Raw genomic sequence first — 14,673 nt, forward strand, 5'->3', positions numbered from 1 at the left:
AAAGTTATTGTTAAGTGCCATGGAGTTGGTTCCAACCTATAGGAACCCTGTTTAGGGTTTCCAATTAGTGGCTGGTAAGCTTGAACTGCCTACCTTGCAGTTCTAAATGACTGCAGTTTAGTGCATTAGCCCACAGCACCATAACAGGACTCCTTATCTAAAATAGAAACTGAAAATGTCTAAATAAGATACACTTAACAATTCAACAGTTTTTACTAAGAAGCATACATTACGAATATTTTTATTTTATAATTTCAGAATTCTAGCTGCCTGTTTAGTTATACAAATTACAAAAGAAGGAAAATAAATCCTATAATATGAAGAGTTCTAAAGAACTGCAAGGTCGGTGGTTCAAGCTCACCAGCTGCTCCTTGGGTCGGAACCGACTCAACGGCACTTAACAGAAAGTACTCTAATAGGAGTGCAGTGTCTCTCTAGGATAAACAATAGAGTCAGAACCACAAGTTTGGCAGTTCAAGTCCACCTGCCACTCTGGGTGAAAGACGAGGTTTTCTGTTCCTGAAAAGATTTACAACCTTAGAAACACTATGAGTTAGAATCAACAACAAAGTTATTTAATAAATTTGTAAACACTGATTGTTCTTCCAGTGAATAAAAAGCCAAGGAATTAACAGATAAAAAACAAGCTACATGAGTTAAAAAAAAAATAATAATAATTTTCAAATAGACTAAGATAATGTAACCAATGTCAGTTTTTTTTTATTATGCACTTCTATTTTTCTCAATGGTTGCTTTATCTCTTGAGCTGAAAAAACAACTCACTTTGGCATCATCCTCACCTGAGCTATAGGAAACAATGAGTGACCAATTTGTTGTTAAGTGCTGTTGAGTCGATTCCAACCCATAGGGACCCTACTGTTGTTGTTATGTGTTGTCAAGTCTATTCCAACCCAGAGTGTCCCTGCATAGGGTTTCCAAGGCTGCAAATCTTTACAGGAGCAGAAAGCCTCATCTTTCTCCCATGGAACAACTACCAGTTTCGAACTGCTGACCTTGTGGTTCGCAGCCCGATTCGTAATCACTATGCTACCAGAGCTGCTTTAGGGAAACTAATTGTTGATGTTAAGTGCCGTCTAGTTGGTTCCAACCCATAGCGACCCTGAACAGGGTTTCCAAGGCTGTAAACCTTTACGGGAGCAGAAAGCCTCATCTTTCTCCCGCGGAGCAGCTGGTAGTTTTGAACTGCTGACCTTGAGGTTCGCAGCCTGATTCGTAACCACTATGCTACCATAATACACCTTAAATTAAATAAATGAAATTCATATAGTAAACTATCCGACAACCCACTTAGGTCATTATGCAGTGTACTGACTCATCTTTTATACTGAATTCTAGTAAGTACAAACTGTATTTGTTCTCCAAGTTCACAGTAAATACACTGTATGAAATATTAAGATAAGAGAGGGCCCAAATGACAAGGTAAAAAATGGCAGTAAAATGTTCATTAACATGAAGCGTTCATAGTAGCAAATGTGGCCTCTAGAACCAGTCCACTTTAAGTTCAACTCAGACTCTGCCATTTACAAAGCAATCTTGGGCAAGTTACTTAACAATTTTCTGTGCCTCAGTTTCCTCACCTGTAAATTATAAATAGTTACAACCAGTTTACTAGGCTGATGTGAAGAGTAAAAGAATAAAGGTGTACAAATTGCAGAGAACAGTGCCCTGACCCAGAGTAATCTCTCCATCATCACTGCCAGTGAGCTAATGCCGACTCCAGGATTGACTGTAACTGCCCATAGGGTTTCCAAGGCTGAAATCTCTATAGAAGCTGGGGGGTTTGAATCGTTAACCTTTTGGTTAATAAGTGGGCACGTTAACCACTGTGCTATTAGCACTCCTTCTCTCCATAGACGTTAACTATTTGAGTATAAATGAGAAAAGAAAAAGAAAACCATAAAAAACTATCAAGAAGTGCTATAATCTTGAGGTTGTTTAATATAGAAGGTAAAAAATTTATATACTCAAACTGCCAAGCATGAGAATAAACTTCCAGTTGTGAAAGAAATAATAAATTAGTATCAGAATATTTTGTTTAAGAAGGCACAGTACAAAAAGGCTTTTATTTGTTAAATAAAATTTAGTCATAATTAAAACGGTGTCTTCCAAAAATCTTAGAACATGATGTTTTGAAACAATATGCAGTTATTATAGCCTTGAAAGGAGCCACGGGTGGTGGAGTGGTCATAACAGTGCAATGCTGCTGACCAGGTTAGTGAGCTGAACCACTAGCTGCTCCACAGGAGAATGCTGTAGCAGTCAGGCTCTGCAGAGAAGCCTGGGAAGCATGTGAGAGTTTTATTTTGTAGTATATGGTTCGCTGTAAGTTGGAATAGACTCGAGGGCTGTGGGTTTGGGCTTTACTTTTTGTTTTCTGTATACTCTTTAAATACTAGTGAATTTATTCCCCAATACCAGCCTGCCTCCCCATTGTTTAGACCTTTGGAAAGCTCGCACCCAAACTGGCACCTCAACGTTAATCAACTGTCTAAAATCTGAACACCTGCCATCCGTATCATGATCTTCCCTTGCCTTAAAGTTGCAATTTATGATTCTTTAAATTTTTTTTTACTTATATATGTTTCTCTCAAGGTGGCACAAATTCTTAAATGCTCAAGTACTAACTGAAAGGTTAGTTGTTCAAATCTACTCAGAAGCATCTCAAAAGACAGCTAGGCTATCAGCTTCAAAAAGATCACATCCATGAAAAATCTATGGAGCCATTCTGCTCTGCACACACAGGGCTCACCATGAGTCGGATTCAACTTCAATGACAGGAACATGCAGAATTAGGTGGGCTTTAATGAGCTCATCGAAAATTAGGATGATATAGTTAAAAAACATGTTTATTAAACAGAAATACAATTTTGTCCTAGTCTAAAACAGCAAACTTCATAAATTGGTATCAGTATCTGATTATGTTACATTAAATCAAATAGACTTCTTACCATTTCTGTGGGTCAGCATTTCTCTCATTTCTTCATGGTCACACGGATGAGTAAAATCAAACACACTGTGTCCAGTTAGTTCAAACTGTAAATACATTTTAAAAAATCAGATCTACATCCTAACAAATATACAGAAAATCTCTTTATATGTAGGTATATATTTTACCTGAGTCAATCCCATGTATTTGTTTACATTATCAGAAATGTAAATCATGTCACCATCATCTGTGAGAACCATAACAAAACCATCTAGGGCTTTTAAGTAAAAGCAATTCATCTGTGCCTTCATGTCATCTTCAATATCCAAATCACCTAAAAGGTCAAAAAAATACAAAAAGAATTAGTTTAAAAGTTATACTTCAATGATATTTATGTTTTATACCTTCTGCCTAGATATTTTAATTATTATTTATTGTTGCTAAGTGCCATCAAGTCGGTTCTAATTTAATAGTAACCCTGGATAGGGTTTCTGAAGCTTTAATTCTTTGTGTAACAGAGAAGTCTCATCTGTCTCTTATGGAGCAGCTGCTGGGCTCGAACTGCTGACCTCGTGGTTAGCAGTGCAGTGCTTATCCTACAGAGCCACAGCACTACCTGTTTAATATATGTTGTTGTTGTGAAGTGCTGCTGAGTCAATTCTGACTCACAGTGACCCTGTATGGGATTTCCAAGAAGCAGCTGGTGAGTTTGAACCACTGACTTTGTGGGGTAGCAGTCTAATGCTGGTCCTACAGTGCCACACCAGAAGCCAGTTTAATATGTACAAAACCTTTTTTCCCCCTGTGTAATTTTATTTTAATACAGAAAAAAAAGTCAGTCAAAGGCTTAAAAGACTAAAATTAGAACTGCCAGCTGTTTTTAATGATTATTCAAAGTAATGCAGCAAGGAGCATTACAAAAAATGAAGAGGCATGTAAGAGGAAGACAGGCCGGTAGGATGACAGATAGGGCAGGATAAAAAGAAAATACCAATATATTAAAATTATTGAGTGAAGCTTTAGAAACAGGCACTAAAAAATTATCATTATTAAATATTGAACAATTTTAAAGGTACTTACAATACTGGGGTATACAAAAATTGTAACATTTTAACCATCTTCTAAAAATAATTTCTAATTACTTTTCATTTTCAGGTCTTTAAACCCTTGTAAAACAACTCACCAGCATCTAGAAGTTTCCTCACACGCAAGTAGCTGATGGTAAGCCTCATAACAGAAGCCTTATCAAGATGCGAGCTGACATTATGGGGAAGTGGCAACTGATGAGCAAGTTCGTAAAAGACTTCAGACTCTTTACTTCGCCGAGATCTGGCTGCATCTCGAGACTTCTCTTTTCGGCGTTCAGAACTAATCCTATGTGACAACCACCAAAAAGAGAAAGTTTATTAGGGACTCTCATAACAAGACCAAGGTTAAGCTTTAAATTTGTTTGAAGAAGGCATTTCCTTCAATCCATATTAAATCATAAAGTATGTGTTTTAGTAAAAATAAGGTTTAAAATCTGTATATGCAAGGCTATCCTTACATAGTTCTTCAAAAGCAGTCTCAATGTAGAGAAAGCACTGCTTAGCTTGGAAGGCAGTACACAACGGCCACAACAATAAACTCAAACATGCCAACAACCAGGTAACATTTTGTTATGTTGTACACAGGGTCACCTGGGTCCGAGCGAACTCAACAGCAAGTAACAACACTCCCTTAGAAGAACCTTATCTATGACTTCACAACAGTAAATGCAAGCATGCGGCACAATACAAATCATTTAATGGGACAGGTTATTGTTGTTAGATGCTGTTGAGTTGATTCCAACTCATAATGTATAGGGTTTCTGAGCAGAGGCTGGTGGGTTTGAACTACCGACCTTGCAGTTCAAACTGACCTTGTGGTCCAGTGGTTATGATATAGTGCCACCCAGGACAGTTATCAAAGATGAATACAAATGTCAATAGACTGACAGTAAGTCAGAAAGAAAGACTTTCACAACTAATAACCAAGCAGAGCTATATTTCTTAGCTTAATTCCTAGCACCATCGATTTCTTTGAAGCCAGTTGAATGTAAACATGGCAAAAGCTGGCAAATCTGCAGGTTATTTTCTATCCCTAGTACCTGTGTCACGTGGAACTCTCAGAATCCTATTTCTGATACCAACTATGAGAATAACAACCTAAATTACATCTCCACTTTTTCATTTCTCTGCTCAGTCTGACAACAGCTGCCCAGGCAGCACATTTTACTCTGACCCTAACAAACATGAAGCAAGGTCAGATCCCACAAGTTAAACAACAGTCTTCCAGATTCACACTACCAAGCAGCTGCCTACGGAGCCAGCTGCCATTTTGGAAGTCCACTTGACACCCTTACTTCTCACCATCTGGGCTCCTACTCCTACCTCAGGTTCAATAATTCACTAGAACGACTCACAAAGCTCACCGACAGCACTGTCTTTGAGATTACAGCTTTATTAAAGTGTGGAGTCCTGGTGTGGCACTGTAGGATAAGCACTAGACCATAACGTCAGTTTGAACTGCAAAGTTGGCAGTTCAAACTCACCAGCTGCTCCTTAGTAACCCTATACAGGGTTATTATGAGTTGGAACCGACTAAAGGCACTTAACAATAACAACAACAAAGCAGGACCGGCATAAGGAAGAAGGTGTGGTGTGCCATCCTCCCAAGATGTTTTCACCAACCAGGAAGCTAATAGAGATTTGATGTCCTGAGCTTACTGGTGTGGCGGGCTTCTTCATTATGTAATGCAAGCTTTCTGCTGAGGTCAGTTGATATCAGAGGATAAACACAAGACATCAAGATGTAGGGTGTTCTGGCCTAGCAAGATAAGGTAATCATCACGAGGTAGCCCTGAGGTCAAGTGATACCATGAGGTGCTCTTTAGGAATCCCAAGATGGGGTTCTTTGACCTGGCCAGCCCTGACTTCAGAGTTACTTACTTCTCCAGTATAATTTGTCAGGTCTGGATCCTTAATTGAAATTTTAAGATTCTAAGAATTATCTCTTAGGAACTAAAAACAAAAACCAAATTACTTTGGATAAAGTTAAAATTCTCAAAACCTTACAGCTTTTTAAATAACTGTTGATCAAAATCTATGTGCCAAACACAGTACTATACCTGGAATCAAGTTCTCACACAATAATTTATAAAACAGACTAAATGTTATCCCTATTTTAAAGGAATAACTTCGATTCAGATGGTTGAATAACATGTTGATATTCAGTTAGTTATGTAGTGGATGGGATTTGACCCAGGTCTTTTTTTTTTTTTTTACTCCAAAGTCTTTGGTCTTCCTCAGTACTTTATCTTCTTAATGAAAATGCTACTCTTCTATGCCTGTCAGCTCAAACATGGTATTATTCTACAGCTGCTACCATTTACTGAGCACTTAACAGTATGTGAAAATCTTTGCCTGCATAATTTCACTTAATCCCTTTTATATGTTATGGAGTACATAGTCTCATCTACCTTAAATCTCTCCTCCTCCCTCACGATCGTTTGTAAAGCTGTAAGAATCAGTCACACAAGCAACATATTCAGCCAACAGGCAGGGTTCTCAGTGCATGCTCAGTTCTACTGTGTAACAGGCAAGCGAATAACCGTTGTAATTTGACAATAATGACAATATAGTTTTAATATTTACTCGTTTGTAATTTTTTTTTCTAATAATTTACTCCTTATTATCATTCTTCCAAAGATCTAGTATCTTATGCTTCCATCAAGTTCATTAATCTACCTGAAGGTATTTTGGTGAAATGTGAGGTGGAGATCTAAATTACTTTTCCCAATATACTATTGTTGTTGTTAAAGTGCCGTTGAGTCTGTTCCGACTCATAGCAACCCTGTATATGGCTTCTAAGGAGCACAGTGGGTTTGAACTGCCAACCTTGTGGTTCATAATCCAGTGCTAATTCTGCAGTGCCACACCAGGAGTCTCCCAATATACTATACACTTATCTAAACCGTGTTTAAAAAATAAAATCATCAATTTCCCCACTGCTTTTCTTATTAATTTAATAATATATTAAAGTATCACTTACTTTACACACTTTGAAACGAATTTAAATTGGATTACATTTAAAATGAAAAACAAAACCCAAACAAACCGCAAAACAAAACAAAACCCAAACACTATCAATTTTTCAAATTATTTTAATTATATGTTTTATAGAGATCTGGCAAGGTTTATGACCAATGTGCTACTTTTCTTTTATTAGATCTTTGTATGGTACCCAAACCACTGCCACTGGGTCAATTCTGACTCTTATGACCCTTTATAGGCTTTCTGAGGTGGTAAATCTATAGTAATAACTATAGCTAACCAGCATGACAATGTCAGTGATACGAACAAGGCATACTATTTGGATTTACTGTGATTATTTGGAAATTCACTTTTAAATATAAGGACACAAACTAGAGCTCTGGTAATGTAGTGGTTATGAGTTGGGCTGCTAACCGCAGTCAGCAGTTTAAAACAACCAGTAGTTCCGTGGTAGAAAGATGAGGTTTTGTGTTCCTGTAAAGATTTAAATCCTCGGAAACCCTATGCAGGGTCACTATGAGTCAGAACCGACTCCACGGCACACAACCACCACTAGATATAAATATGAGTGAAAATCTATTTATGTTCTTTTATCTCCCCTTATAGTCAATTCCTATAATATTGTTGTTAGTTGCTATCCAGTTGATTCCTACTCATGGTGAACCCATATGTGCAGAGGATAACTGCACCATAGTTTTAAAGGCTATGGTCTATCAGAAGCACATTAGGTCTGTCTCTGTAGCGCCTCTGGGTAGGTTTGAACCACCAACCTTTTGCTTAATAGTTGAGTTCTTAACCATTTGCTTCATTTGAAGATTACTTTCTTTTCTACTTTTCATTTTGAATTGGGTGAAGGTTAATAGAGTAGATCATCACTTTTACATTGAACAATTCATACATACTTTGATTCATCTCACTGACTACAATCCTTCCCAAATGTAACAGCACTTACCCACTTCCTCCCTGTGCTTCTCGTTTCCATTCCTCCATCTTTCCTAACCCTTCTAAACTTTATCCTGGTAAGTGCTGCCCTTTGAATCTCGAATGGTTGATTTTTCAAGGTGTCTGTACCTCATTAGTGTTATTGTTCCCCTTACAGACTTACCTACTGCTAGGCTGAAAACAGAGCCATAGGGACAAGTTCACACTTCTAGAGCTAAAAGGAGACCAAGGGTCATAGTCTCAGGGTCCTACAAGTCTATACCCAACCAGTAAGCCTGGTCTTGTTTATGATTTTGAGTTGTGATCCACCTTTTTCTCTCATTATATCCAGGACCTTCTAATGTGACCCCTTTCAGAGCAGTTGGAAGTGGTAGCCAGACACCTTCTAGCTCTGGTCTCAGACGATCCAGGATATTGCACTGCAAGTGTAATACTTCTAACAGAAACAAAACAAGATGCACTGCCATCAAGTTAGTTCGGACTCACAGCAACCCTACCTAGGGTTTCCCGGTCTGTAGACCTTTATGGTGGCAGACAGTCTGGAGTTTGAACCACCAACCCATCACTTAACCCACAGCACCATCAGTCAGGTCATATATAACACCTCTACTTAAAATGGATTTTCCTTCATTCAGTGCAGAAGCCAAAGTCCTTACAACAGCCCAAAAGGGCCACAGTGATCTGGCCCCATTGCCTCTTTGACCTCATTTCATACCACTTTAAACCCCTAGCCCACTCTGCTGTAACCATACTGGTCTCTCTGTTATTCTTCAAACACTTTGGACAAACTCCCGAGAGCCTTCACACTAGATGTTTCCTGTGCCTGTACTACAGCTCTCTCAAGGTATCTCCATGGCTTGCTTCCATCCCTTCTTCAGGTCTTTTGCCCTGGACAGTAGTCCAGTGCTTATACCACAGCACCACACCAGGACTTAATAATCTATAAGTACATAATTTTACTTGTTTGTTTATCTGCCTCAACCTCTCCAATCCATACCTGTACTAGAATGTGAGCTCCACAAGGACAGGATTTTTGTCTGTTTTGTTCAGTGACATTGCTCAATCACCTACAACAGTTCCTGACATATAAGATATATTCAGTAAGTGGAAGCTGAATGTATGAATAAGTTGAAATTCTATCTTTGAAGGTGAAGTATAAATTATTGTAAGGATACTAGAATAACTGATTATGAAAGCTGTTAATTTGTGTGTGATAACCACCATTTATTCATTTAGCTGAGTTCCTAGAACATAAAAGAGGCTTAATAAATGTTACACAATGAATTGTGGAATAAATGAACACAGGCAAATGCACAGCTGGGTCAACACCAGAACCAGCAGTATCATTTTCCTTACTAAAAAATCAGCTGTTGATTAAAAACATCATTAAGCAGGTAACAGTGAATAGCACCATCACATCACCAAGAACAATAAAGTGATCTTGCCAAAGAAAGTGGGAAGCCTAAGGAGAATGCTACAGAAGGAAACATCGCTTGGTGAGATAAGACTTAATGTGTTTAAGGTCCTTCCCCTTATCTCTGTACTCCCTACTCATGCCTTTACTGCTAGGTCTAAGCTTTGTTGTTAAGTGCCATTGAGTCGGCTCTGATTCACAGAGACCCTACACAGGATTTCCGAGGAGCACCTGGTGAGTCTGAACTGCTAACATTAGGTTCAAAGTGACTTTGTGGTCCAGTGCTTATCCTACAGCACCATAAGTCCTGGTCAAAGCTAAGGTGGTAAAAAAAAAATATGCATGAATTTACATTTTGATATTCTTACCCAATTACAACAATATTTATAAGTATGTTCCAGCCAGTAACATGTCTTTTTCAAGAAAGTACCGGAATTTTGTTCATGAGATACATGAGGTTTTCATTAAGTAGATTCCTAATCCTATTAACATTTTTATAGGTGAAGTCACCTTTAGATCAAATCTATTCCTAAGTATTTTATTCTTATTATTAGGAATATTATAATTAATAAGATCCAGTGTTATAATTTCTACTTAGTAATTGTTACAAAACCAGAATGCTTTAAAAATAGATAATGTTTAATAAGAAATATATCTACTTATGGGGAAAAAATAGCAAAGATTTGGCATTTCAAATTAAATATGGACTACATGCTTAGGACAACTAGTAATGTTACATCCTTTTCTCCAGAAAATTGAGTTTTACTCAATAAACTTAAAAATGAACCTTTAGGAGCCTTAGATGTGTTATAGAGCTTATTTAACAAATATTTCTTGATAATTTTCTATAAGCCAGACATTCTAGAACAAACATATCTTAACTTTTCTTAGCTTTATTCAATAGCAGTTCCCAGGGTCAATCCCTGTCTGTCAACACATCAACCATAAAGAATAATCTTTCCATAAAACCAATTAACATGAAACTTCAAGATACAAGTCTATAAAAATTTATCTTTGCTCATCGAAGATGTTACAAGGGGGCTTTAAAATGTTTGTGGGAAATGGTATTAAAAGACAATGGAATTTTCTAAGAGTGTGTGGGAAAAGGTAAGAGTCCTCCACTGAATAGTTTTCATCTTGTCTAGATGTGTCTGGTAAACAGAGATGGAGATACGATTCTTATGATTTAATAGTAATTGGAATCATAACTAATTGTTATTGTTACAATTGTAAAGATAGAAGTTTTATAACAAAAATGGGGGGAGTCTTCTTACAGTCCAGAAACAGAAGACCCTAGGACCAACAAGGGAGAAGAGCACAAGTAGAATGTGACACCTTATCCAGAGAAGCAGCGACACCAGAGATAGAGGCAGAGATGAGGACATGGGGAGAGGGAGCAGCTGAGGACTCTAGATTCATGGAAAGAGGGAATGAGAGCTGGCGGGCAGGAGGCAGACTAGCAGAATATGCCCTTTGGTGGTGTAAATTATTATATATGCCCGAGTATTTAAAAAAAAAGAACTAAAATGAATAGATGGTACATGGTGGGGATTATAATCATTGTACTGAAGCAAAGTATATGATTTGTTGAATGTAAAACTGATGATCTGCTCTGTAAACTTTCACTCAATTCACAATAAAAACTTAACAGAATTTTCCATGAACTTTTTGAAGGCCCAAAATAATATTAAGTGAAAAAAGTTGAATAACATTTAAGTATGTGTGTATATGTATGTGGAAACACACACCAACCAAAATCCCAATGTCATTGAGAAGACACCGACTCATCGTGACCTTACAGGGTAGAGTAAAACCGCCCCATAGAGTTCCAAAGCTGTAATCTTTACAGAGAGAAGGACTGCAGCCTTGGCAACCCTGTGATGCTGCGGGGTTATGCACTGGACCACAAGGTTGGTTTGAACCATGAGGTGGGCAGTTTAAACCCACCAGCAACTCTTCAGAAACTTTATTCAGAGATACTATGAGTCAGAACTGACTCAATGGCACTTAATAACAATAAGAATTTTTACAGAAACAGACTACCACAAGTTTCTTCCTTTGCAAAGAGCGACTAGTGTGTTCAAATTGTCAATCTTCTGGTTTGCAGTCAAGTGCTTAACCAATGAAATACCAGGGCTCCTTACATATACATATCATAAATACATAATAAAACTGTTAGCAAGATTTATAAATATTAACAGTAGCTTCTGATGGCAAGATCACAGATTTCATACTTACTTTAAATCTACAAGCAAATTGACACTATCATGTCAACACCTGAAAGTCATAAAAAAGTAGCCATTTTAACTAGTTTTCCAGAAAAAAAAAATCCTAAAACTGGATTACACTTTAAAATTTATTTTAGGAATAAAGAAAAAAATAATCATATTTTCTTCCAAGACCTAAATGCAGAATGTATACCCAATATAATTCGATATTTTCAATTTCTCACGCTAATCTAATTTTCTTATTTCGATTGTCATATTTGAAGTTCCAGTTACAGGTATTTGTGGGTAAAACTGTTTCTAAAAAAAAATATTCAAAATATATTTCTTTTGTTTTTGAAAACACCTTAGAGTTTTAAATTAGATGACTATTATCTTAATAGGGCAAAAACCACTCGACACTATGTACAATAGAACAAAACAGTACCTGGTCCTGCACCATCCTAACAATCATTATGTCCGAGCCTACTGTTACAGCCAACTAACTGTGTCAATCCAGCTTCCTGAGGACCTTCCTCTTTTTCTCTGACCCTCTACTTTATTAAGCCAGTATGATTTTCTGTCCCCAAAACTGGTCCCTGCTGGTATCATGACCAAAATCTTGTTACCCTCCCTTCTAAGGAGGTTTTCAGTTACACTTTTTCCATGACAGATTTGTTTGTCCATGGTACTTTCAACGTACCTGTTGTTAAGTACCATCGGATTGGTTACAACTCATAGTGACCCAGTAGAAGATTTCAGAGGATCAGCTGCTGAGTTTGAACAGCCAACCTTGTGCCACACCAGGACTCAAAAGTTCTTAGCAAACACCATAATTCAAAAGTATCAATTCTTTTTCAGTCTTCCTTATTCAGTGTTCAGCTTTCACATGCATATGAGGTGACTAAAATACCATGGCTTTGGTACTCAAAGTGACATCTTTTTTCTTTAAAACTTTAGAGGTCTTTTGCAGCTGGTTTGACTAATATAATACATTGATTTCTTGACTGATGCCTCCATGGTAGTTGATTCTGGATTTAAGTAAAAGAAAATTGTTTACAACTAGTTCAATCTTTTCTCTGCTTATCATGATGCTGATTACTGACCTAATTATGAGAATTTTTGTTTCATGTTGAGGTGCAATCCATACTAAGGCTGTAATCTTTGATCTTCACGATTAAGTGATTCAAGTCCTCTTTGCTTTCAGTAAGCAACGTTATGTAAGCTGCACATCAGATTGATAATGAGCCTGTCCCCAATCCTGATGGCAATTTTTTGTTTTGTTTTTCATGTGGTCTAGCTTCTTGGATTATTTGCTTAGCATCATTGCTGGTGTTAAGCATCGATCGTTGAGTTGTTTCTCACTCACAGCAACCCAAGGATTGTTGTTGTTAAGTGCTGTCAAGTTGGTTCCAACTCACAGTGACCCTGTATAGTGTTTCCCAGGAGCAGCTGGTGAGTTTGAACTGCTGACCTTGTGGTTCGCAGTCCAGTGCTGATCCAGATACAGACTAATAAATAAGGTAAAAGGATGCAACCTGACAAACACCTTCCCTAATTTTAAAGGATACAATATCACTTTCTCTGTTGAAAAGAATGTGTCTTGGTCTATTGTATAGGCCCCACATGAGCACAATTAAGTATTCTGGAATTAACCATTCTTAGCAACATTACCCATAATTTGTTATGATCCGCACAGCTGAATGCCTCTGAGTAGTCAACAAAACACAGACATTTTTCTAGTATTCTCTGTTTTCAGACATCTATTTGACATCAGCAATGATATCCCTCATTCAATGACCTCTTCTTAATCTGGCTTGAATTTCTAGTAGTCCCTTGTCAATGTGCTGATGCAACCATTTTTTAAATACTATGCACAGCAAGTTATCCTTCCACCATACTTATTCAATCTGTATGCTGAGCAAATAATTTGAGAAACTGGATTGTATGAAAAAGAATGAGACATTGGGTTTGGAAGAAGACAAATTAACAATCTATGACATGCAGATGATATAACCTTGCTTGCTAAAAGTGAAGAGGACCTAAAATACTGATAAGGATCAAAGACCACATTGCACCTCAAAATGTAAAGAAAACAAAATCCTCACAACTGGACCAGTATATAATATCATGAAAAATGGAAAAAAGATTGAAACTGTCTAAGACTTAACTCTGCTTGGATCCACCATCAACACTCATCGAAGAAGCACTCAAGAAATCAAACAATATGTTATATTATGCAAATCTGCTGTGCAAGACCTCTTTAAAATGTTCAAAAGCAAAGGCTATCGGTTTGAGGACTAAAGTATGCCTAACCTAAATCATGGTGTTTTCATTAGCCTCATGTACACGTGAAGGTTGGACACGTGAAGGAATATGGCAGACCATCTAGAATTGATGCATTTGAGTTGTGACACTGGAGAAGAGTATTGAGGCTATATTGACTACTAGAAGAACAAACCAATCTGTATTAGAAGAACAGAAAGACTGCTCTTTAGAAGCCAGATCTCTCATACTTCTGACCAGTCCTTGAAGAAGGACATCATGCTTGGTAACAGGGAGGGTCAATGAAAAAGACAAAGACCCCCAAGGAGATGGGTTGGCCCAGTGACAGTAGCAATGGGCTCAAGCATAACAACTGTGAGGATGGCACAGGGCTGGGCAGTATTTCCTCCTGTTGTGCACAGGATCACTGGGTAGGAACTGACTTGACAGTACCTAATAAGAAATGATTCTTCTCCCAGTATATTACACCTCTTTCCCTTATTATAGGCTTGTAATAGTAATGGATCTGAGACTGGGGTTTAAGTAGTTAGTGACAGTAAACCTGAATGTGAATGTGTATGCAATCACAATAATATATTCTTGCCAGAAACTGTTTGCTTAAATTATAACAGAAAATAGGCAAGCTGTAATAATCAAGCTGCTGTTGAGTTGGTTCCAACTCATAGCAATCCTATGCACATCAGAATGAAACACTGCCCAGTATCGCACCATGCTCACTATTGTTGTTACACTTAAGCCCATTGCTGTTGCCACTGTGTCAATCAATCCATCTCTGGGTTTAGTGGTTGGTGTGTAAATTTGAGTAAT

The 14,673-nt window shown here is 37.5% G+C and overlaps 1 protein-coding gene across 5 annotated transcripts in view; it reads right to left on the minus strand.

Moving 5' to 3' along the window:
* HIF1A (hypoxia inducible factor 1, alpha subunit (basic helix-loop-helix transcription factor)) overlaps positions 1 to 14,673 on the minus strand; it is a 66,033-nt gene that overhangs the window by 30,275 nt on the left and 21,085 nt on the right. For 2 of the 5 annotated variants that reach the window (XM_006864578.1, XM_006864576.1), the window contains exons 2-4: positions 4,131 to 4,321; positions 3,136 to 3,281; positions 2,970 to 3,054 (exon numbers count right to left, since the gene is read on the minus strand). In XM_006864578.1, coding sequence (XP_006864640.1) covers positions 2,970 to 3,054; positions 3,136 to 3,281; positions 4,131 to 4,321 — 422 coding nt within the window. Of the gene's footprint in view, positions 1 to 2,969; positions 3,055 to 3,135; positions 3,282 to 4,130; positions 4,322 to 6,352; positions 6,403 to 8,271; positions 8,298 to 11,896; positions 11,902 to 13,054; positions 13,061 to 14,673 lie in introns of those variants that run through there. The other 3 variants (XM_006864577.1, XM_006864580.1, XM_006864579.1) reach the window with 3 other exon arrangements.

This window comes from Chrysochloris asiatica, unplaced genomic scaffold (assembly GCF_000296735.1).
Source record: "Chrysochloris asiatica unplaced genomic scaffold, ChrAsi1.0 scaffold00067, whole genome shotgun sequence".
NCBI classification, from domain to species: Eukaryota; Metazoa; Chordata; class Mammalia; order Afrosoricida; family Chrysochloridae; genus Chrysochloris; species Chrysochloris asiatica.